This window comes from Octodon degus, unplaced genomic scaffold, assembly GCF_000260255.1.
Source record: "Octodon degus isolate 3935 unplaced genomic scaffold, OctDeg1.0 scaffold00114, whole genome shotgun sequence".
Classification (NCBI taxonomy): domain Eukaryota; kingdom Metazoa; phylum Chordata; class Mammalia; order Rodentia; family Octodontidae; genus Octodon; species Octodon degus.
Window position 1 is genome coordinate 3,178,354 of NW_004524690.1, and position 21,825 is coordinate 3,200,178.

Below are 21,825 nucleotides of genomic sequence, written 5' to 3' on the forward strand. Positions count from 1 at the left end.
CACAGATTTCGAAGAAAGTGAAAGCAACGGAATTTATGAAAGCTGCACAATAAAGAGAAAACAATGACATACTTCAGTAAATGTGCTGCCAGGTAGTTCCCAGTGCTCCGAGGAGGACAGCTCTCTTCCTGACACTTACGCTGCCCTCCCCAGGCCCATGGACTCTTCTGTCATCCATTCTTTCAGAATTGTTGCTAGAGGGTCTTCCCGTTCCTTTTAAAATACTGTCACAACTTACTCTTTTCACTGGTGCTCAAGTTAAGAGAGATATTTCAGTGCATATTTTATGATTAGACTGCATACATAACTTGTATTTGAAAACTTGAAATTGGAAGGTCACATGATTTTTTATAATGAACTTTTCTCTTAATAGTGAAAGGGTTTTATACTTCAGAGATCATACCTACTTCCCTAGTGGTAAGAAAGATGCTAGGAAATGCAATAAAACTTCTGAGCTCTATGACAGTGAGCCGTACCATGGAGGTGTGTGGCGACACAGCAATCGATGTGCACTGAGGGAACCTGTGACCTGAGAGATTGTTGGGTCAAACTTAGGAATACAAAATGGTGAAAATCAGCAGGCAAATCAGTGCTTATGAAAGAACTGAATTCAGAGAGGAAGGGCTTGCATTTTCCTGGAAACGTTCACTCAGTAGATTGAAGGGTATTCCGCCAATACTGTCTGATCAATAACGATTGTGCTTATGCACACGACGTCTTCCTGCGAGAGACCAGGCTCACTGAAAGATAGTGACATCCAATCAGCGAGTGCCTCCAGGTTCGCTTAACGGTTTCACAGAGCAGTCACAAAGCCAGTCCAAGAATATAAGGTCAGAAACACGTGCCAGCGAGGTGGGCTCTACAGTTTTCAAGCTGTTTCTCCCAAATCTCATTCTTTGTCAGAAAGAGGGAAAACAGCAAGATTATTAAATCTTTATAGTCACACATGTCACAGAGCATAAGATGATGGCCTCATTGCTTTATCAGTGCAGGACACGCTATCCTTTTGGGGCCCACACTTCATGATGGTACTTTAACTAGGCTCCTCTTAAAATGAGAAATTTTCCAATGGTGGCCTTATAAGATCTAAAATGATGGTTAAATTCAAACCAGGCTGAGTTCTTCATCTGAGCTATTTCAGCCAGTGATTTTTTTGGAAAAAGAAAAAAAAACAATTCTAATACCAAATCTGCATTAGCAAGCACTGGGCTGTATAATTCTTTATTGTTTTCTTCAAAAATGTCATTAAACTTTTAATAAAAGTATGATACTTTTAGGACATTCATAATTAATTAGCTGTATTTTTTCATTTTAGATATTTCAATATTGCTCACCCCAGCCATGGAAAAGTGATTATTTATGCCCACTGCATTTATTTCTCCAGTAGTTTAGTTGATTTGGACTAGAAACTCAAAGTACCATTGCAAAGCTGGGTCTTTAACAAACCTTCAACATTTTAAAAACTTATTTGAAAAAAAAGAATAAAGCTGCTTATCATTTTAGCTTATGTGCTTTAGGGTGTCTTTTCAAGATGCGAGTATAAATCATTGTACATAAAATCAAAATAGTTAATATACATTTTCTGGCACTTTCTAGAAATTAGGCATTAAACATAAAACATCTTATAAATTTACATAAGAAAAATAAATGTTTACATTTTAATTATAGCTAGATTACCTTAAGGTAGGATATAACCTGGGCAAGTCCACACTGTTGGGGTGGCGGCAGACCTCACTGGAACTACACATCAGGCCCACGGCCTTGGGGAGGGAAGCCACGCTGCCACGCACACGTGTGGCCTGTGCCCCAATGTACAGATTAAGGCTCTCTGATTTGAAGGAATGAGTCCTGGGCCTACACAATGTAGAAGTACCATGACATTTGTTGAAAATACTGAAAAAGGTTCTGGCGAGTTTCTGAATATTGGGGGAAAAATAGTTCTGACTAGAAAAATAAAGCATTTAAAACTGCCTGCAAGTGCTTCGGGGAAAGGTGCTGATTTGCAGTGCCGACGTGAGAAGGACAAGGCCCCAAGAGACACAAGGGCCACGCTGCCCCAACCCTACTGTCCTGCAGTGTGGATTCCCAGGGCTGACTGGACAGCTCCAGGACGAGGACCAAGGCGCTGCCACCACAGGCTTTTATCTTCCAAACGTGTCTGTGTTGAAGGCCAGTGCCAAGGCCGATGGAGGATTTCCTTGGAACGAGCCATAAAAAACCAGAGGATCTCAAGGGGAAAATGCCGTACATTTTAAAGTTAGTAGCAGAAGAGGAAAGAGAAGAGAGGAAGAAAAACCTGGCTCTTCTGAATGGCAGTATTTCAGGCAAATGGACTGGAGTTCTCATCTGTGGGACGAATCCCTGAAGCTGGGGTCCTCTGAGGAGGGTGAGGGTTAAGACGGAGTTTGTGCACGTGCTGGGGTGTGCCTGTCCCCAGGCAGGCAGGAACACATGCAGGGCAACCAGGCCCGCACCGGAGAACAGTCACAGCAGATGCAGGTGTCTTCAGTTTACCAAAGCAGCATATAGGTAGGTTGATGGCACCTATCGTCCATAGCAGAACTGGCCCCAGATGCTAATTACAAGCTCTCTGGAGAATTCTGCCTTGCTAGAGCCTGGTGACATCCCGGCATTGCTGTAGGTCTCCAATGCTCTCGTAGTCATTTTCCTTAGGGACAAGGCCATGGTGGCCGTTGGTCTCCAGGGGGCCCTTCTCCTCCTCTCTGCTGAGAGTCTGTATTGCTTCATAGTCCGGCTCCTGCTCCTCACTGGGTCTCCCCGCTAGTGGAAGGGCATTGACATTGCTGGGCATTTTCTCAAAGTCTTTCACGGTAGCATAGAGGTCATTACAGGAAGAGGGTGACCTCTGAGGAGTCCCTTGCATAGAGTTGGAGGTGGCCTCTGGTGCTGCAAGTGACTGTCCTGATTTGTGCACCGACTGTCCAGGTTTATTCACTGATGAGTACATGGCTGAGATCTAGAAAACAAAGGGCGAAGTGAATAACCATGCTTCCAGCTGCAGGCTGAGACTCTTCCTTCCCTTTCCAGTGCTAAGCTGCATACTTAGCCCTCATGGGCACCAGTCTGTGTGTGTGTGTGTGTGCATGTGAGCATGTGTGCGAGTGTGAGCATGTGTGTGCATGTGTGTGTTCATTATCTGTACTAATTCTGACTTCATTCCTAGAAATGAAAGACAGACCTTATCCTTAGCTTTGTAAGTAGATCGATCATATTTGCTTGATCCTGTGCAGGCTGAATTCTAGTCTACCGAAGTGACTGAGGACAGCAGGAGGAGGGAGCTCTGGCAGCCCCAGGACATGGCCACACACCAAGCTTTGATCTATCACAATGAGGCTGCATCTGAAGGCCTCCACTGCTTTCCCAAAAAGGACAGAAAACATCTACTGGACCAGTGCTTTTCCAAATGGGAGCTTCCCACCACCAGCAGCAGGACACTGGAATTTACCAGGGGGCAAATGCTCAGCCTCACTCCCACACCTCTGGCTCCGAGACTGCTGGGTGGGAGCCCACAAGGTGATGCCCACTGAGTTGTGAGACCCACTGACTTGGACTACCCCACACTCCTGTGTGAGGGCTGCCGTACATGTGCACAGCCCTGTCAATACTGCATGCTGTATCCTCTTCTGACCTGGAGTATGTTATTGGTTAAAACTCATTTGCACACCAGGCTCAGATTTCTTCTGTGGAAAATTCCTTCTTATCTGCAAGCAGCCAAGTCAGAAATGACATCTGGTGAGTGCTCATGGGACACTTTTTCCCATGCTAAGAGCAGGATCTTTTCTTTTTTTCTTTCTTTTTTTGAGACAGGGTCTCATTATATAGTTCATATTGGCTTGAATTCATTATGAATCCCAGGCTGGCCTTGGACTCAGGGCAACTCTCCTGCCTCTGCCTCCCAAGTGGTGAGATTACAGCCCATGCCACCATGCCCAGCATGAGAGCAGGCTGTCTTTTAAACACACCTTTGTGACGTTGTTAACATGCTCTGTAAAGCTTTAATATCAAAAGAGATTTCTCAATAACACAGATTAAACATGTGCATTAAGCAGTATCTGAGAATAGCATTATTTTGTTATAAATCGCGGTTGGAAACAAGTAAAGCATACCTTTCTGTACCTCTGTTTATTTATTCACAGTAACTCATTCATTCTAATACCCAGGAAATAAACAAACACGTTTCCTGACAGCTGCCTGGCTCCCAAGTGCCGAGGGGTGCTTTCCTGCTTTCCTATGGCTCATACGCCGTGGGCTCGAGGCCAGTCGCCTGCCCAGGAAGCTGCTGAAGACAGGCCTGCCACACGGTAACCAGCCATTGACACGACAACTCTTCCCAACCCGCTGGAGGCTCTGTTTTTCCAGGCCTTGAGAGAGAAGTCATCTGGGAAGACTCGCCACAGCTACCAACTAAGGAACGGGAGGGTGGGGCTCCCTCTTCCTCAGTGAAGAAAGTGCTCTCAAAATAAAATCTAGAATTTCTTTGGATACAGGAAGAAGACAACAAAATCTGAGGATTTTCACAGTGCCATCCACACCTGTGAAATCGATTACCTAAAAGGTGGTCTGAGCCAAGTAGGAGGATGGATGATAAAGGGGTGAACCCCGATGACAGTGGTCAGGGGATCAGCACAGCAGTTTATTCCTATCCACCATAGCAACAGCACTGGGGACAGATGTGCCTAAAGGTAACCTGCATAGCAGGGACACCTGCTTTGTTTCACAACTTTCCTGCTTGTGGCCCCTGCCATTAACATCCTGCTCCCCTCTCCCTCCCCTTCTTCCTTGGGGGAGAATCCTTAGGCCCTTAGGCCTCAGCACTTGAAAATTACAGGCTTTTTCAGCAACTCATAGCTCAAGACTGACTCTGGGAGGGGACCTCATGTGCACGCATTTGGTGTCCCCAGAATCCTAATTTTCATAAAAGCTTCTCAAGCCCTCTAATATTTCTTTAGAATACTTGTCTTCTACCAATAGGTATCATCTCTAGTTTGGGTACAAGTTGCTCTTTATGCCCTCCCTTTGCTATTTAGCTATTTCAATTTTTTGTCTTTAAAATCTTTCATCTTTGCTACACGTTTGGTGAACTCTTATTGTAGTCTCAAAATTATTCTTTCCTTTCCCCCATTTCTCATCATTTTTATAATTAGCTCTTACCTCCCCACTCTTTTGAACTGGCACAGCAGTATTTAAAGCACAGACCCTGGCTTTAACTGGGGCTTGTCTAACACAACAGGGATATAAAAACAAGTGATTTCTCTATTTCTTTTCTAAAATGAATGTTTGTAAATTATAGTTCTTTATGTTGAAAATTCCTCAATAGTATTAGATGTTTTCATAAACCACAAATACAAGAAGCAAAGTATTTTAACATTTGACATAGAATCTATTCATGACGAGGTATTTCTTTCCAGATTGCCTTTATATTTTACTTCTGTATCCTAAATGGAGTCCTCTGGCTGTAGAAGAGAGACTAGAAGCAGCCGTCAAGGGGAGTCCCTGCAGCAGTGGCAAAGGGTGGCCCAGAGTGGGGGGTGCGTGAGGGTTTGCAGGTGTACTTGCAGGGCACCTGGTGACTGACTGCACATGAGATACTGAGAGAAAGGCGGTGTCAAGGGTGATCCCCAGAGCTTTGGCATGGGACCAGGCAGACCAACAGCAGGTCCATTCCAGGGGAAGGGAAGATACATACAGCAAGTTAGGAAGTGTACCTACAGAAAGCACTTCTGTCCTTGAACTTCTACGTGGGCATCTGTCTTCACATTCTAATATTTAAGTCCTCTACTGGAGGTGAAGGACGTGCATGTGTCTCTGTCTCTGTCTCTGTCTCTGTCTCCCTCTTCCTCTCCCTCCCCCGCCTCGTGGTGTTGTAGGCAGCCCAGTTAGATAGAAATATTATAGGCAGTCAGACAGGGTCAGGCCCTCAAAGGAGATAACACAGAGGACAAGATACTTTACAATTGTGGGAGGGACGGATGCTCCTTCTATGAGCCAGACCTAAAGAGCAAACAAATGCTAACCTCCCTAAAGAATGGCATCCAGGATTGATCATTACTGAGGAAGAATCATTGTCTGAAGGCCACCAGATAAGGTCCTATTTTACATTCATGCCCGCTTGATACGTGACTCGCTACCCCATTTGGTCCTGGGCCTAATCAATTTTACCTGAGCAATGGTGCTTGTAATCCCACTGGTTGACCATAGTTTTGTCCCACCCCACATCCACCTAAGTGAGTTCCCATTCTCTCCACCTTAGCCCCACATGGTTTTACACTATAAAAGTCCCTGGAAGTGACAGCTTCCCAGGGAACTACCCGCTCGGGCCCCCTTCCTGCCCCTCTCTCGGACAGGAACTTTCTTTCTCTCAATAAATATATTCTGCTCATAACCTCAGTTTGTTCCTAAAATTCAATCTTCAGTTTTAGAGAACATGAACTCGTGCAGGTCAGGTTGGGAGATTCTTTTTCCGTATGTCATTTGGAGGTTCTCTGGATTGTTTGGAGGTCACCCACTTGAGATCAGTGTTTCTCCCTGTACCAGTGGTTTCCTCCGCAGAGAGTACCAGGTAGGAGCTATCAGGAGCTGACTTTAGCTGCTGAGTCCTTGGTCTCAGCCCAGCTCCACATTTGCCAGCTTTTATGATTTTAGGCTTCATTAAAAGTCTGACTAGTGATTTTTTTGCCCTGGTACTTGGGAATATGTATTTTTGTTGGCTACTCTGTTGGCCCTGAGTTCTAGCCTGGAACTGCATTACTTACAGCTACTCTTCACCCCACATTCCTACTGAGACCTTCGCCCTGTCTCCCAGGTGGGATCATATTTGCTGCCTTCACATAGTCTGATTTCCTGAATTTTCCACTATTATATCCTTCTAACGTGCACTTCCTTGTTGTTGACTCCTAGACTGACATTTCTTTCATCTCATTCTTATTTTCCCCCTTCTCCTTTCTATATTTGTCTGAGTTTTCTGTCCCACTCAGTTTCTTCTCCTTAGCTGACCTGGGCATTGTCACCCTTCTTGCTTTACCACCTGCTGGTCACCTTCCCTAAACACAAAGCCAACACCTCATCTTGACCATGACGCTGAGGCAAAATAGAGCACTTCAGCTCTTTCAGACACAGCGAGCTGGCCCAGTGCACCTGTGCAAGGGGAGACGTTCTAGTCTTCCTTACAGCACCTTTCTGGTTACTTAAAAAGAAAGAAAACTTACCTCTTCTTCAGTGAGAGTTGGATCATCTTCCCGAGACTTGTAGGACAGTGAGCTAAATCTCTGTCAGAATAAACACAGACCAAAGCAGACTTGTTTGAATCCAATAATACAACCTTTTTTGGGCATATGTTTTCACATATCTGTCTATATAAATGTTTTCAAATTATTTCTATGGAACACAAAGTAATTATGCAAGGTACTCAAGAAAAAAAAACACTTGCACAATCTGTTATTGTCTGATGTTCTTGGATACCTAGCAGTGTTACATAGACAGAAATTGCTTCTAATTTAATGTTTAAGTCTGCTGGTACAGGTAAGGACAAAATAATTATTGAAACTATGGTCGTCAATGAAGGCTGGATAATTGGCAGCTCTTCTTTATCAAATGCCAGAATCGTTCACTTCTATAGGTCACAGAATTCTACGTTTCTATGGTTTATATTTTTGTAGGCTATTTTTGGAGCTTTTTGAAGTTAAACAACTCAACCCGCTCTCTAAAGCTTGCCCCTTGCCTCATTTCTCAATGATTTTGGCTCCTGGCTTGCTAATTGTCTGTTATATTTTTTCTGTCTTAATTGTGATTTCAACAAATATCTGTCCTTCCAAATTGCCTGATTTTCTGGACCTCCTCTCCCTGCACTGACCTTGGGCTCCTTCTGACACCCCACTTTCCCTTACAACTGCACCCAGACCCTAGCTCTCCTGCACCCACACCCCAGCTCCTAGGAACTTCTTTCGGGCCGACACTCACTGTTCAAACTCTCTCCTCATAATCCAGTTCCAGCAATCCTTCGGCACTTGTGATCCAGCCATCCTTCCTGTGTCCCCCTCCTCCTCAGTGTCCTTCCTTCCTGCTTCTCCAACCCTAAATTCCAGAGTCACCCGGCATAACTGCGGCCCCTTCCCAGGTCTGGGTGGACTTGACCCTTCACATGCTGCCCTAGATCACATGCTGCTTCCCTCGTGCATGAGGTCCTTGCGGTCCTAGCTCCACTTGGCACTGTCTACTCCTCCCTCAGCCTCACTGTGAGCCACGGATCTTGCTTCCTAATTCACTGAGAAAGCTGAGCAAAGGAGAAGAAGATGTATCCGTGCCATCTCCCCTGCTCCTGGGGACCATGGATGTGTCTGCTACAACCCTCGCTGGCAGTGCCCTCCCTGACACCGGGCCACCCTTCCCACTGCTCTCTGGTGACTCTGTTTGTCTGCACTGTCAGCTCTCCCCTTTAAACCGTCACCTCTGTCTACTCCCAAACGAGACAAAACAAGGCACAAAGCCAGCCCCACTCCCAGATCCTTCTATTGCCTCACTTCTCTTCAGAAAACTCCTTAAAGGAGTGGTTCACATAATCACTCAGATGACTCCCTCTTGTTCTCCCTCTACTCAGTCAGCCAAGTGTCTGCCTTCCTCATTCCAGCCAGCTGTTCCTGCACTGTCCCCAGTGACTCCATATTGCCAGTGTGTCTCCTCCTGCTGTACCACACGTTTACATTGCTTGTACTACTTGGTTAGATGAAAGGTAAAAACTTCGGCTACGTTTTTGCATTTTATGAACACGTGCATAAACATTTTTACTGATGCTCGTGAGAGGTGGTAATATGCGGCCTAGGTAGCCATTGCTGGGTTTCACCTTCTGACCATGAACCCAAGAAGTGTTTAAGGCTACGACTAACAGACCAACTTTACTTGTCTTTCTCACTACAACCTGAGTAGGTGAGAACTTGACTTTTTATCCATGTGGAGAAAAAACATGACATTAACTTCCCGAAGAGGACTGGGCCTACTCAAATCCCTAGGAGACTGGGACACCTGAATGTGTGGTTCAGACATCAGCTCAGACACAGAAGGCTGTGGGTTGCTAAAGTACTTTTATAGCGCTTCCTTGAAAGCCCAGGCTTCAGAGCTATCCGTCAGTGCTTAGAAATTCACAAAACAAGATCTCTTCCTGCTTTACAGGGAAGTGTGCACAGTCAGGTAGAACCACAGGACCCGCAAGGCAGCGCCTCTGTACCGTGGCTGTGCCCTGACCTCTGAGATCCTGGAAGGGCCAAGGCCATGTGCTGCTTGAGAAAGCTGCAGGCAGGGGAGACAATGTGAGTCAGAGAGTCTAGGGTCTCTGTTTCATTCTTGGTCTTCAAAATAAGGAAAATAATACTCAGCCTAATTAGACGTGCTGCAAATCTTGGAAAATAGCCAAGTGAGGTGCTGAGAGAACTATTTCCTAAGCATGAGTTTTCACCATTTAATGACTTGAAGGGGGAAAGAGCCAAACACAGCTTAGCCTAAGACAGCTTTCATCTTTCAGGGAACATGCAAGAGTTTCTATTTCCCATCAAGCATGAACATTAACCCCCCAGGACTAGCTGGGCTCCCCATCAGGATAAAGGCCGCGAAACCCGAGCACTGGAGCCCACCTTGTTGGTCTCGCCTGTGCCCTCCACAGTCTGCTCGTCTGCTGTGCCTGCCTCCTTCTCTTGAAGGTTTTCATTTTCATCCAGAAGCTTTACAGGAACAGGCGGTGGGGCCTCGTCTTCCAGCTCACATGGAGTCCCAAGAATGCTCTCTGCATTAACACTCTGGCGACACTTTTTGTTTCTGTCCACAGAGGCGTATTCAGCAAAGTCAGATTTGCCCTCCATCTGGGGGCCGGGAAGCTCTTTCAGGGTGGGAGTTGGCCTGGACTTGCTACCATGGCCTTTGTCCATGTGTGCGGCTGATGCTACCTCCTTGATTTCCTTCACCGTTTCGTACAAGCAGTCCTCCACCATGTTCTCCTGCGACGAGCTGTCCTTGAGCACCTCGTACGGCCCCTCGGTGCCTGGACCCTGCTCACTGTCCAAGCCCCTCTCCGTGAGCATAGTGTCCACAGCACTCTCAGGGGGGATTCTGGGCAGCTCCCGGCTCTGGTGGCACTTGGGCTTCCCAGAGCTATCCTGGGAGTCCAGCAGGTCCGACGCCGAGGTCTGGACTTCCTCGTAGTGCTGCATGCAGGTCAGGGTGCTGTCTTCTGAAAGGACTGAAGCGGCAGAAGCGTTAGAAGTGGAGAGAGCCAGCTCTGTCAAGAACCGCTACAGTGCGTCAGGGAGTGAACGGGGCATGCAGGTGAGGCTAAGGAGCTTCTTTTAATGTGATATTTGGCTGCAAATTATGCTGTTGGGATGTGGGCTGCCAGTCTCATTTCAATCAGCCCCCACTGTGGGCTCCTGGGTACATTTATAAATGAACCAGACTACACTGGGCTCACTGTTACTTTCCTGATCTTTTCTCCTAGTAAGACTTGTGTCGACTATGTCCCCTGTGACCACAGGATGACAGTGACAATCCACGGGGCCTGATGGCAGGGGACTGGATGCCACAAAGAGGAGATGTGCATGGGGGCCGCTCGCCTCGCCTGCTGGCCTCTCTGTGGGGAGGGAAGAGCCAGTGGCTACCTCCCCCCACTGGTCACTCTTGCTTGCCAGCTGTGGTAAAAGCAGCAGGGCAAACATGGGCCCATAAGCCGGATCACTAAGGGAGGCCCTCAATACCCTGTGCATCCCTAAGGTCTTCACCTGACCCCCTGCTCCCCAGTATCTGTCCACCAAAGGAGTACATCCAAATGTGAAATTTGGGGACTGCTACAGGAATGTTACCATGCTCTTCCGTGCCTCTAATCTTCACTCTGGAGAGTGCAGACGTGGCCCCATGGGGTGTCGGGGGAATCACAACAGATCCCTCAGCCCCAAGCGCCATGCCCCTCTCCTGTGTTCTGGACCTGCCTGGAGGGGTGACCTCCTATCCTCTGTGTCACGGAGGACAGAACGGGCACTGGAGTCTGAGGACCAGTGTCAACCCTGACCGCCCCTCCACTCCTTATCAACAAGTGCAGTGTCAGGATGAGCCTCCGCCCCAGCTGAGGTGCTCCGCAGCTGTCAGTCTGAGCCGGCTGAGCTGCGGCTCCTGTTCACAGAGCAGGACACAAAGGGCTGCTGGGTGAACAGGCCGAGGGCAGCCCAAGGCTCCTAAGAACTTAGTACAAGCAGCAGATCCTTGGTTCAGTGACCATGAGATCTTAGCAAATGAGTGCCGTCTCGGACTTGGATGTTAATACATTTGCATTATTATATAGACCAGATGGCTAAGATAACTGTACTACTAATTTCTATTTGTTTACTGGAAGGAACCGTTAATGCTTAATTTTTTTTTGACCAATTTTACATGCTTACATCTGGTCATCTGAACAACTACTTTGAAGACATTGTGCAATAGGACAACTGTTGTGGAATTCCTATCATCTTGTTTTTTGAAGTTCTGCCTCATTTCTGATGCTTTTTAAAATTATTTTTTATTTTCTTTTACAAAATAATAGAAGAAATTCATGGTATTTTATGGTACTAAGTATGTGGTCATTTGTTATAGTACAAATGACATGTTAGTTTCCTCATCTTTAAATGGTGGAGAATAACAATGCTAGTTTAGAAGATAAAAATACTAGCACTATGATTGAGAAGTCGTCTAATGGGGCTCAGGTGAATTACTGTGTGTGCTTGTTTCTCTCTCTCTCTCTCTCTCTCTCTCTCTCTCTCTCTCTCTCGGAGCAAGGCCTGGAACATAGGAGGCCATGAGTTGATATTTTTGTTTGTTTGCTTTTTTTTTTTTTTTTTTGGAGATAGGGTCTTGCTGTGTGGTTCAAGCCTTGAACTCACTAGGTAGCCCAAGTGGGGTTTTGTCTTCAAACTCATGGTGATCCTCCTGCCTCAGTCCCCTGGGTGCTGGGATCACTGGTGTGTGCCACCATGCCTGGCAAGCAGATATTTGGTAACAGATATCCAAAGGAGATGTTTCCTAAAACCGCCAGTTGTACTCAAAGAGAGCAAGAACACATTCCCTAGATTTTGAGCTATGGTTTTGGAAACCCAGCCCTCTGGTAGGAGATGAGGCCAGTGGGGGAAGCTGGTACTCTTTGCAGAACTTACTGTCACCGTTGGTGAGTGCCCCGTTCTGTTCACTGCTAACAAGAGCATCTGTCGCCAGGCTGGTCACCGAATGGCTGAACATCTCCTTGTCTGAAGGCTGCAAAACACAAACATGTCCACACTGCTAAGACTCGGGCTGCGCGGCACAGGAGAACGCACATGGCTTTCCCAAAAATGAAAACAGGAAGAATAAAACCAGTATTGAGTATTCAGATTTAAAGTAGGTAAAGCAAAATTAAGTGGAGCTCCTTAGTCACATTCAGTAGCTTAACAGCTGAGTACCACATCAGAAAGCACATTACAGAGGGTTCTGCTGGACAGAGGGCTTCTAGAGTCTCACTGGGAATCGTCAAGGCCACTGCAAAGCTTGCCAACAGGTGATCTGCTAATGGGTACAGGGAGGTTATGACGTCTCAGTCCCCTGAGCTCAGGCAGGGAGGGGACCAGAAGATCCCCTGCTGGTCAGAACTGATCCAGGAGGGAGCAGCCACATCCCGTAGTGGTGCTGTGAACTGCTCTTCTTATGGCTATGCCTGGCCCACATCACAGAGAATTGCTCTGTCATCCGCGGGGCACAGACTGAGATTGGGACAAGCACAGCTGATGCTGCTGAGTGCAAAGACTATTTCGGAGCAGCTACGTCTTTAGCTTCAAGGTTCGCAAAACAATCACAAACTAAAACAAGTGTTGCTAACCTTTCTTATTCTCAGCAATAAACACAGGACATGGGGAGGAGGATCGTGGCAATGCCAGTGTGCTGCTGGATTGGAGTGTTCAGGTATTACCTAGAACCATGCTCCAAGCTTGGCTATCACGCTGGGATCAGCAGAAACAGGTTCATTCCAACAGGTAGCCTGAATACCCAGCTGGTCTCAGCAGTAGCCTGAATCACTGTGTCCAGCCCCTACCGCACTGTTCTCATGGCTTGTGCGACCCAAGAAGCGACCTCAGGCTCCCAGATGCCACATGGAAAGCTCAGAGGAACACAGCCCAGGAGCCTTGGCTCTATGGGCTCACAGATTCTCTGACTCCTGACAGAGAACAGAATAACACTGACGCCCACAGCCCACGCTGGATGACACGGTGCAGGTTTCCTGCTTGGGAGTCCACTGCTTTGCGAGGGGCCTGATATGCAGTGCTGGGATCCCAGAAATGATGTCCCAACACAGCCTGGGTTCTGAGCTCCACATCCAATCAGCTTCCATGGAGGCAGAATCTGCAGCCGGACATGAGTGACAAAAGCTGAGCTCTGTGCACTGTGTGCGCACCTTTGGGGGCATGCGTGCAGCCAGTATGCGCTCTCCGTCCAGGTAGGTGTGCACAGTCAGACGGAGGGTGTGTGGTGGTGCATGAAGGAGTTGGAGGTGAAGAAGCAAGTGCAGAGAGCCAATTCTTCTTTTTCCTTCCTTCCTTCCTTCCCTTTTTTATTTGGTAGTACTGGGGACTGAACTCAGGAAGCTATGGCCCCAACTCCTTTAAAATTCTATTTTGGAACAGGCTCTTGATAAGTTTCCCAGACTGAACTCAATCTTGAGGTCCTCTGGCCTTAGCCTCTTCCTGAGTGGATCCTCTGTGGCTCATGAACTTAGTGCCTTCATTCACCTGCTAATTCCTTTCTGTCTCAGTCCAGCTACTGCCCACCCTTGGGCAGACAGCAGGGTCCAGAGACCTGGCCAGTGGCTCTCACACTGGCGCATAGCTGTGAAATAGCGGGAGGGTTGGTTCTAACTCACTGGGTCCCCAGCCAAAGAACTCCCACTCTTCAAGAGGCTCCAGATGCTGCGGGGTGGCTGCCACTGGGAAGCCTTGGCTAATAGGGGATCTGGGGTGCAGATCACGCTTCCACCCCTCACTCTTCCCCTCTGATTTCCCCATGTAGCTATTGCGGACAGAGAGAATGCTAGGAACAGATGAGAAATGGGGACAATGTGGATGACACAGAGGGAGGGAAGGAGGCAAGAAAGGGATCCTGGGGGAGCTTGCTGAGGGCCCCACAGAGTGCTGTGGCTGGTGAGGTGGGTGCTGCAGAACAGGAAGAGGCAGGAGAAACTGGAAGGTCTTTACAACTTCCTATCCCCAAAACTCCGGGTCAGGTGGCCTGTGTGTGCTCCGAATCCATCCGCAGGCTGCGAGCCTGACACCAGATCTCATGGCATCTACCGCTACACCCACACTTCCTTTTGCCCACTTCCCTGGCCAGCCTTCGCCTGCCCTTGAGGGATGATGTTGAGAACAGGAAGCACCTTTTGTTTAGTGCCATTCTAGGCGCAGGCTGGACCGGTGCTCAGCAGCCGGGACAGCTTGGTCACTTACGGGGAGGACCAGGAGTCTCGGGCTGCTCCTGGCCAGAGCCCCCTGCCCCAGGGGCCCAGGAGATGCTGAGGGCCAGGGAAGGCACAGCAGAACCAGGCTGTACAGAGAGTGTGGCGGGTGCCAGGAGCCGAGGAGCTTCATAACCAGCTGTGCTGGGTGAGGTCTCCTCCCTCAACCCCCAGCTCTCATCTAAGTCCTAACCTCTGGCACCTCAAGATGGGACCTCATTTGGAAACACAGTAACTGCAAATGAGACTGGCGAGGGTGAAGGCACAGGAGGGCAGGACCTCCACCCTGTGCAGTATGTCTGCTCCTCCTGAGAAGGGGAAGCTAGACCTGGGAGATGGGCAGAGAGGGGAACGGTGAAAGGCAGAGGGAGAATGGGGGTGAAGATGAGGGCAGAGGTTGGCGCTTCGCCTCCATAGGCAGCCAGAGACCACAGGCCAACCCCAGAAGCTCTGGGAAGGCCCAGAACAGACCAACCCGGACCGCGCCCTGGTGTGGCGATTCCTGGCCTCCAGCACCAGAGGCAATGGTTTGTTACCTCAATTACCTGGTTTGTGACAGCAGACTGGAGCTGGGCAGAGCCAAACAGCAACACTGCTGCGGCAGCTTGGCGCCCTCGGAGGGTCTCTCCGGGGGCTGCGCTAATCATGCGTTTCAGTCTCTCTCTGCAACCTGGCCAGCTGCACAGGCCTCCTCACCGTGATCTCAAACCTTAGCAGGAGGGTGCAGCCTGGCACTCACAGCACATCCCCACTTAGTGCTGTCCCCAGCGTCGTGAGACCACAAAGTGGGGACATGCTAAGCAGCTGATGTTTTAAGGACAACCATGTATACCTACACAGGTATGTGCGTGCACACATGCACACGTGCATGCGTGCTCATACACACACACACACACACACACACACACACACACGCTCACCACGTTCATCAGGTTCTCATGGTCTCCGCTGTGCTGTCTTGGCTTCTTTTCTCTGAAATGGAAAGTAAAATGTTGCTCCATGTCAAATGTGCCTCTTAGAATCACACACACACTACCCTTTCCTAGCCTAATAGCACATTTTTTTTTTTTTTTTGGCAGCCCCAGGGACTGAATTCTGGGGCTCACATGTCCTAGGCAAGTGCTCTACCCTCGAGCCACCAACCCTTTTGTATGTTTTGTTCTGCAACAGGGGCTCACAAAATCACTAAGCGGTCCAGGCCAGCCTTGAATCCGCAATTCTCCTGCCTCCGTCTCAAGAGTAGTTGGGCTTTCGAGTGTGTGCTGCAATCCCGGGCCTCCACTTCTGACTGTCCTATTTTAACAGCCATGCTTATTTGCTGCCAGAGGAAAAGACCCAGCCTCCACCTCCTGGGGCCCCAAGGAAATGGGGCCACATAAGCCACACGAGGGCCTGCTCCTCTCACAAGCTCCCTTCCTCCAGGAGGGAAGGCTAGAAGTCCACACTGGGAGCAGGAGGCAGGGTGCTGCCCAGAGGCTAGGCATCTACGAGAGGAAATGAGGTGCACCAGTTTTCCCTTAGGAAGCCCAGTCAATTATTTCCTTACCCGCAGTGTAAAACGTTACACACTGCAAGGGGACAGAAATACAGTGCACAGTTTGGCACATCAGGAAGGCTACATGCTCTCAGGATGAGTCATAAACACTTCTAGTCTGTGGAAAAGCCTGTCAAGTAAAAATAGAATATTTTTACTCGGGGAACTCCAAAGAAAGCTAAGGGTGGCAGGGGAGCCATGGCCACCTGTGTCTGAGGACAGGGCGCCACCTAGAGGGAAAATGAGCACGGCAGCAGCAGGACATCTAGGGCCCCAGACTTGGACAGAGAACTGTGCCAGATTAGGAGGCTCCCTGGGGCCAGAGACTGGCTTCCCCCTCCTGACAGAATTTAGGATAGGAAGCCGCGTCAGACTTTTATGTGTCATTGGCCAAATTTCTTCTGAGGGTCAGAGGAGAGTGGAGCACAGCTGGCTCAGCTGCTAGCACAACAGCAGTGGCTGCACAAAAGCATCCGCTCCTAGGGTCTGCAGGAGTCACCCTGCATGGGAAGAGCTTGCTTCTCTCTGAGCAAAGATCTCTTGGGGGGTGGTACTGGCATTTTACATGAGGTAGAGGACACAGAAGTATAATTAAAAAACAAAACCGACAATGTATACTGGTGATCACCCTATATATGGTAGGTCTCTTTTCTAGAAAAGTGGATCTGCTACTTCAGAAACTGCAATGCCCTCCCACCCCCTTCTGTTTCTGACATGGCCTTGCCACATAACTGGCCTCAACTTGCACTTGGGATCCTCCCACCTCGTTGTCCCAAGTGCTGGGATTACAGACACACACTCCTGGACTGACATCAGGCTTTCCTTCCTTCTTTCTTTCTTTCTTTCTTTTTTTTTTTTTTTAAATTTTAGGACAGGGTCTACCGGGTCTACATGGGGCTGGGGAGATGGCTCAGTGGAATAAGTGCTACCCTGGCAAGCGCAAGGGCCTGAGTTCAATCCCCGGTTCCACCAAAAAAAAAAAAAAAGCATACAGGGTCTAACTACATAGATCGACTTGGATTGATCCGCCTGTGTTCAGCCTCCCAAGTGCTGGGATTAGAGGCATGTACCACCACACCCAGTCTCCACTGCTGTCTCAACACACCCTGGGGGTGGGGCTGGCACGGCACACTGGGGATCGAACCCTGGTCGCTGTGCTCTACCTAAGCAGGCGCTTTAGTCCGCTGAGCTATCTGGCCAGCCCTTGCTATGTATTTTTAATAATGAGTGATCCTTCCAAAACCACGTAATACCAAAAATCCTCAATCACTTACAGTGGAAAAGTGTATACCACACTTAAGATTTCAGTGTTACACAGGTTAAAAAAACTTGGACAAAGATGTGTTGCAGAAGAACAGCAAGAATTTTACTCCAGGAAATTGAAAATATGAGGGCCTCGTGCTGCTCCCTCACACAGTCTAGATGGATCTTCTCTTGATCAATGAAGACCCAGGGCCTGAGAGCCACAGCTCATCCGCAGTCACAGCCTCTGGGGACAAGCAGAGGACCCATGGGGAGAACAGGCCGAGGCTCCTGATGACGTGCGCTGCCCTTACCTGTCACAGCTGGAGCACAGAAAGACGACGAGGACGATAAGGAAGAACAAGGCGATGGCGGCCAGACTTCCCCACAGGACGACCTGCGTCTGTCCGCCGCTCAGCATACTGCCTGGAGGTCCCATGGTGGAACAGGAAACAGCGCTGCTGACGGAGAGGTCAGTCGCTCAGACACAGCCACATGGGCGGCAGGGCACCACGTCTTCCTGCAGAGAGCAAGGCGTTAGGACGTTGCTTCCTGTGTGCCGCACCAGAGCCCCCTGCACCAGAACTCTTTGACACCTCTGTGACCCTCGGGATGGCCCCAGTCACACCCAGGAGCACTAAAAACAGGAGTAAAATTAGTTGCAGGCCTTGTATGAGGTAAATAGGGAACATAAAGGAACTTCCCGCCTCGACGTGGGCCCTTTCCCTACATATCTCACTATATATCTTCAAATGTTCCAAAATTGCCCCGAAATTCCCAACACAAATATTTCTGTTCCTCAGAGAAGAGATACTCAACCAGCACTTGGTTTCCTGTCAGGAGTGAGGCCTCAGGACAAAGTCAGGGAGCCTCGACCTGAGCCTGACTCTGGCCAAGTCTGTGTCTGCGGCCTGAAGGCACCAATGCCCGGCACGGCGCTGGAAGCAACCGAGGCGCGTTATTGTGATACGTTTCTTTACGTCCTCAAGTACGGTCTCAACTATTCCACAGTAAATAGATCCATATTTATTGGGATTCACTTTTTAAAAAACCAGAATGATGAAAAATTTATTATAAAGCTTTTGCAAGCATGCAGCTCATCACCTGTCCCTCACTGCCACTGTTTATCTCCACAAGTCCCCAGACCCATTTTTCTCTTAGAAAGCTGCAGGTCAATTCAACTAAGGATGCAGTCTCTCCCCTCACCTGCACACACAGCTACCTAGCTGGTAATAAATACCTACTTTATTTCCGGAACTGGTTTCCATTGAGCTGCTATGGGCACCCAGAGCTGTATTTTCACATGAACATTTGGAAGCAGGTACTTACAACCCAGACAGCAAATAAGACCATTTACCAAAGCTACAGCTGAGGCCTCTACAGCTGCACTTAGCACACTCTACTGAGCTCATATGTGCCAGGGACTCTGCTCTAATGCATCCCACCTTTAATGACTGCTATCCCACATCAGACCCTGCTTCACAGACAGAAGCCTGAGTCCCAGGAGAGAAGAAACTTGCACCAAGCATCAGCCGCAGGCCTGGGCTCCCCTGACCCAACACCTATGCTCTTAGCATCTAGTTGCTTGTTGGCTAACAAGCAACTAGATGCTTCCTGCTCTGACCTCAATTCTCCTATGAGAACAGTCAGATGGCTTTAATATTACAGAGAATTTGAAAATAGTTACATTAGGTTAATGACGATGACCTGTCATCAGACAGGCCTTGTTTAAAGAATAACTTTGTGAGATCTAGAACATTCTAACTTGAAACACTGGAGCTTCATGTGGTGAATAAAAAACCAAAAAAGCCAAATATTTTTGTCACAGAATAATGGATCAGAAGTCAATGTAATTTTTTTTTTTTTTTTTGTATTTTTAGGGAAGGTTCTACAGCGTGTTCAGGGTCTCACTACTAGACCAGACTTGGAATGATCCGCCTGTTTACAGCCTCCCAAGAGCTGGGATTACAGGTGTGTGTCACCATGCCCAGTCTCAGTTGCCATCTCAGCATGCCCTGGGGGCAGGGCCAGCACAGCAGGCCTGGGAATCAAACCCCGGCCCCTGCGCCTGTTTGCATGTGCTTTGATTTGCTGAGCCAGGTCCTACAATGTTTGTCTTGAAACAGGTATCAACGTCTACATTGTCCTTTGCTTTAGTGAGAGCTCCACCTGACCTTCTCAGAGTGCATATACGAAAGGAGCTCTGTGGAAACCACTTTGGCAAAGGCCAGATCAAAATTCTTCCAGGTAAAAGGTGATTCCCTTTATTTGACTATGCAAGGTCAATAATAACAAAAAACTGAAGAATGAGACACTTTTATATATAGTGCTTGTGCGGAGAATTCTGGGCAATGAAGTGAAACGTTTTCCTCAGGCTATAAGTCCACACGAACTCCTCTTTGTAATGCTCTAGAATGTATAAATCAGGACTTCCTCAACAACATAGCACTTTTTTCTTCTGTTTGGTTATATACTATATATATACTATATCTGGAAATACTACAGGCATGCAGTAATAAAGTCGGATTGCTTTTGCATGTTTGCCCTGGATAGCTGGAATGAATGAAAATAACCGCCGTCTCCCTTATGATTTGTTGATGCAAACAATAATTCACTTTAAACTGAGTCTACAAATTGGCCCTACAACAGAAGATGAAAATACGTTCTAGCAAGCACTTAAGTCAGGGAGACCTAAGAAAACAGATGAAATAGCTTTTTATATACAGTATTGCTCCAAACCATAAAATACTTTTAGGAAGCATACAAATGACCTACCTCGAGCAGAGATTTGTTTGTTCCCTCATTCGTCCACAGATCAATCACTGCCCCCTGATAGGGTGCTACGTGCCTAGAAAAGCGCTGGCTGTGTGAATGAGCGCACGCGGAGGCCCATGCAGCAAGCCTCCACAGGTCTGCAGCGCCTCTGCCTTTCTGTACCGTTTCTCGCCTCTCCTTGCTCTTCTCTTTCTCAACACGGGAGGCAGACAGAGCAGGATGGAGGGTGTAGGGTGCCGGTCGCTCAGGACAGTGCAGGGAGAACAAGGCCCAAAGGGACTCCCACAAGCTGCTGAATAAAGAGTGGAATTCACGGCAAATATGTCAAAACTCCTGGCTGACTCCCCTTCAATTAGAATTTTCTGAAAAGCTGCTCAAAGAAACAGTTTTTCACAAAGTTCCCATCAGGGACAAAAATCTCACAATGAAATGAATAATCCTCCAGTGCAGGTTTTTGAGTGAGATGCAGCATATGTCTAGGGCTGGGGGTCCCACTGTTCGGGTTTCCACAGCAGAGGACTCCGTGGCCACTCTGCAGGATGGCGGAGGGGGGCGCACTGGGGAGGAAGGCGGCAGGGCAGGGACAACCTTTCCTAGGGGAGTGTGCGTGTGAGGCACACCACGACCTTCTGTTGCCACCGCAGTGCCCGGGGTGGGGGCCAGTCCCATGTTAGGGACCTGCTGCCCTCCCTCCTGGCCTCCTCTGCACCTGTTTTCACAGCCCTACTGCCCAGTCTCTGTTGCTGATACCTCACATTTTGACAGCTTATCTACAATTGAGTCAGAAATGCTTCCTCCTAGCACCCCGTCAGTGTGGGGACACAGGACCACTGGCTCTGCCCCTCTGGGGGTACATGGGCCGGCCTCACCCTCCTCCCAGGGTGCCCTCATGTCCCCAGGGGGGCTGACCTCCCCATTTCTGCAGCAGCATTGACTTCCCCATGCATGCAGGGAGACCGCGTCCCATGTGTGTAGATGGGCTGAGTCCTGCCACGACTGGACGGACTTCGTCATTGGTTGTGCTGAGGTACCATCATGGCTGGACATTATAATTTAACAAAAACATGGTACTGCTGAATAAGAGGCCATGGTGCTTTTTCCATTCCTTAATTTGATATAATTTTGGGTTATTTAGGAACTTGCCTTTTGGCCAGTTCGAGGTTATGGGATTCCTATTGTGGATCCTCTTGGAAGTGACTTTGGTTATTTAGTTTTTCACTGAAAGCTTGATAATCTCCTGTCGTTTAAAAAATATCCATTTTTTGATGTTAGTGAATTAGCAAGTCAATCCAGAAAAGCCCCTGGGATTTACTTCAAAAGCAGATGCCATTTCAAACCACAAGGTGGCAGTACAACACCGCCTCAGCCCAATCACTAGCCTCCTGAGGGACAGGAGCTCAGTGGCTTCCTGCTTGTATCTGGGAATTTATTGTCTTAGCAGAAACTATCAGCCACCAAAATCAAGTCCGACGGGAAAGAAAACAAAACCCAGTAGAAATTAACGAAAGGGATAAACCAAATGGTAGCTACTTACTGCTTCAGCCAAGTCCTCTTAACAGGTAGGTACTCTGATTCCATAAATACTACTTTGGCGAGCTGGGATGGCCGGCAAGATTAGCCACAGATCAGACACTTGCCAGCGTCTTTGAACTAAGTGTGGGTCAGCAGTGAGTCACTGCCACTTCACAGCTGCCCTCCTCAACCCATAATTAAGGAGGACAGAAGGCACCTCCACCGATGACCCTCAGAAGCTATTGCCTGGGTGGATGAT

The 21,825-nt window shown here is 48.3% G+C and overlaps 1 protein-coding gene across 3 annotated transcripts in view; it reads right to left on the reverse strand.

Moving 5' to 3' along the window:
• Positions 1-6: 6 nt before the first annotated feature.
• Pag1 (phosphoprotein membrane anchor with glycosphingolipid microdomains 1) overlaps positions 7-21,825 on the reverse strand; it is a 97,673-nt gene continuing 75,854 nt past the window's right edge. For 2 of the 3 annotated variants that reach the window (XM_023699659.1, XM_023699660.1), the window contains 6 exons: positions 17,594-17,799; positions 15,424-15,475; positions 12,183-12,279; positions 9,642-10,243; positions 7,227-7,286; positions 7-2,977 (listed from right to left, as the gene is read on the reverse strand). In XM_023699659.1, the coding sequence (XP_023555427.1) occupies positions 2,609-2,977; positions 7,227-7,286; positions 9,642-10,243; positions 12,183-12,279; positions 15,424-15,475; positions 17,594-17,718 (1,305 nt within the window). In that variant the 5' untranslated portion in view covers positions 17,719-17,799 and the 3' untranslated portion in view covers positions 7-2,608. Of the gene's footprint in view, positions 2,978-7,226; positions 7,287-9,641; positions 10,244-12,182; positions 12,280-15,423; positions 15,476-17,593; positions 17,800-20,216; positions 20,243-21,825 lie in introns of those variants that run through there. The other variant, XM_004639763.2, reaches the window with a different exon arrangement.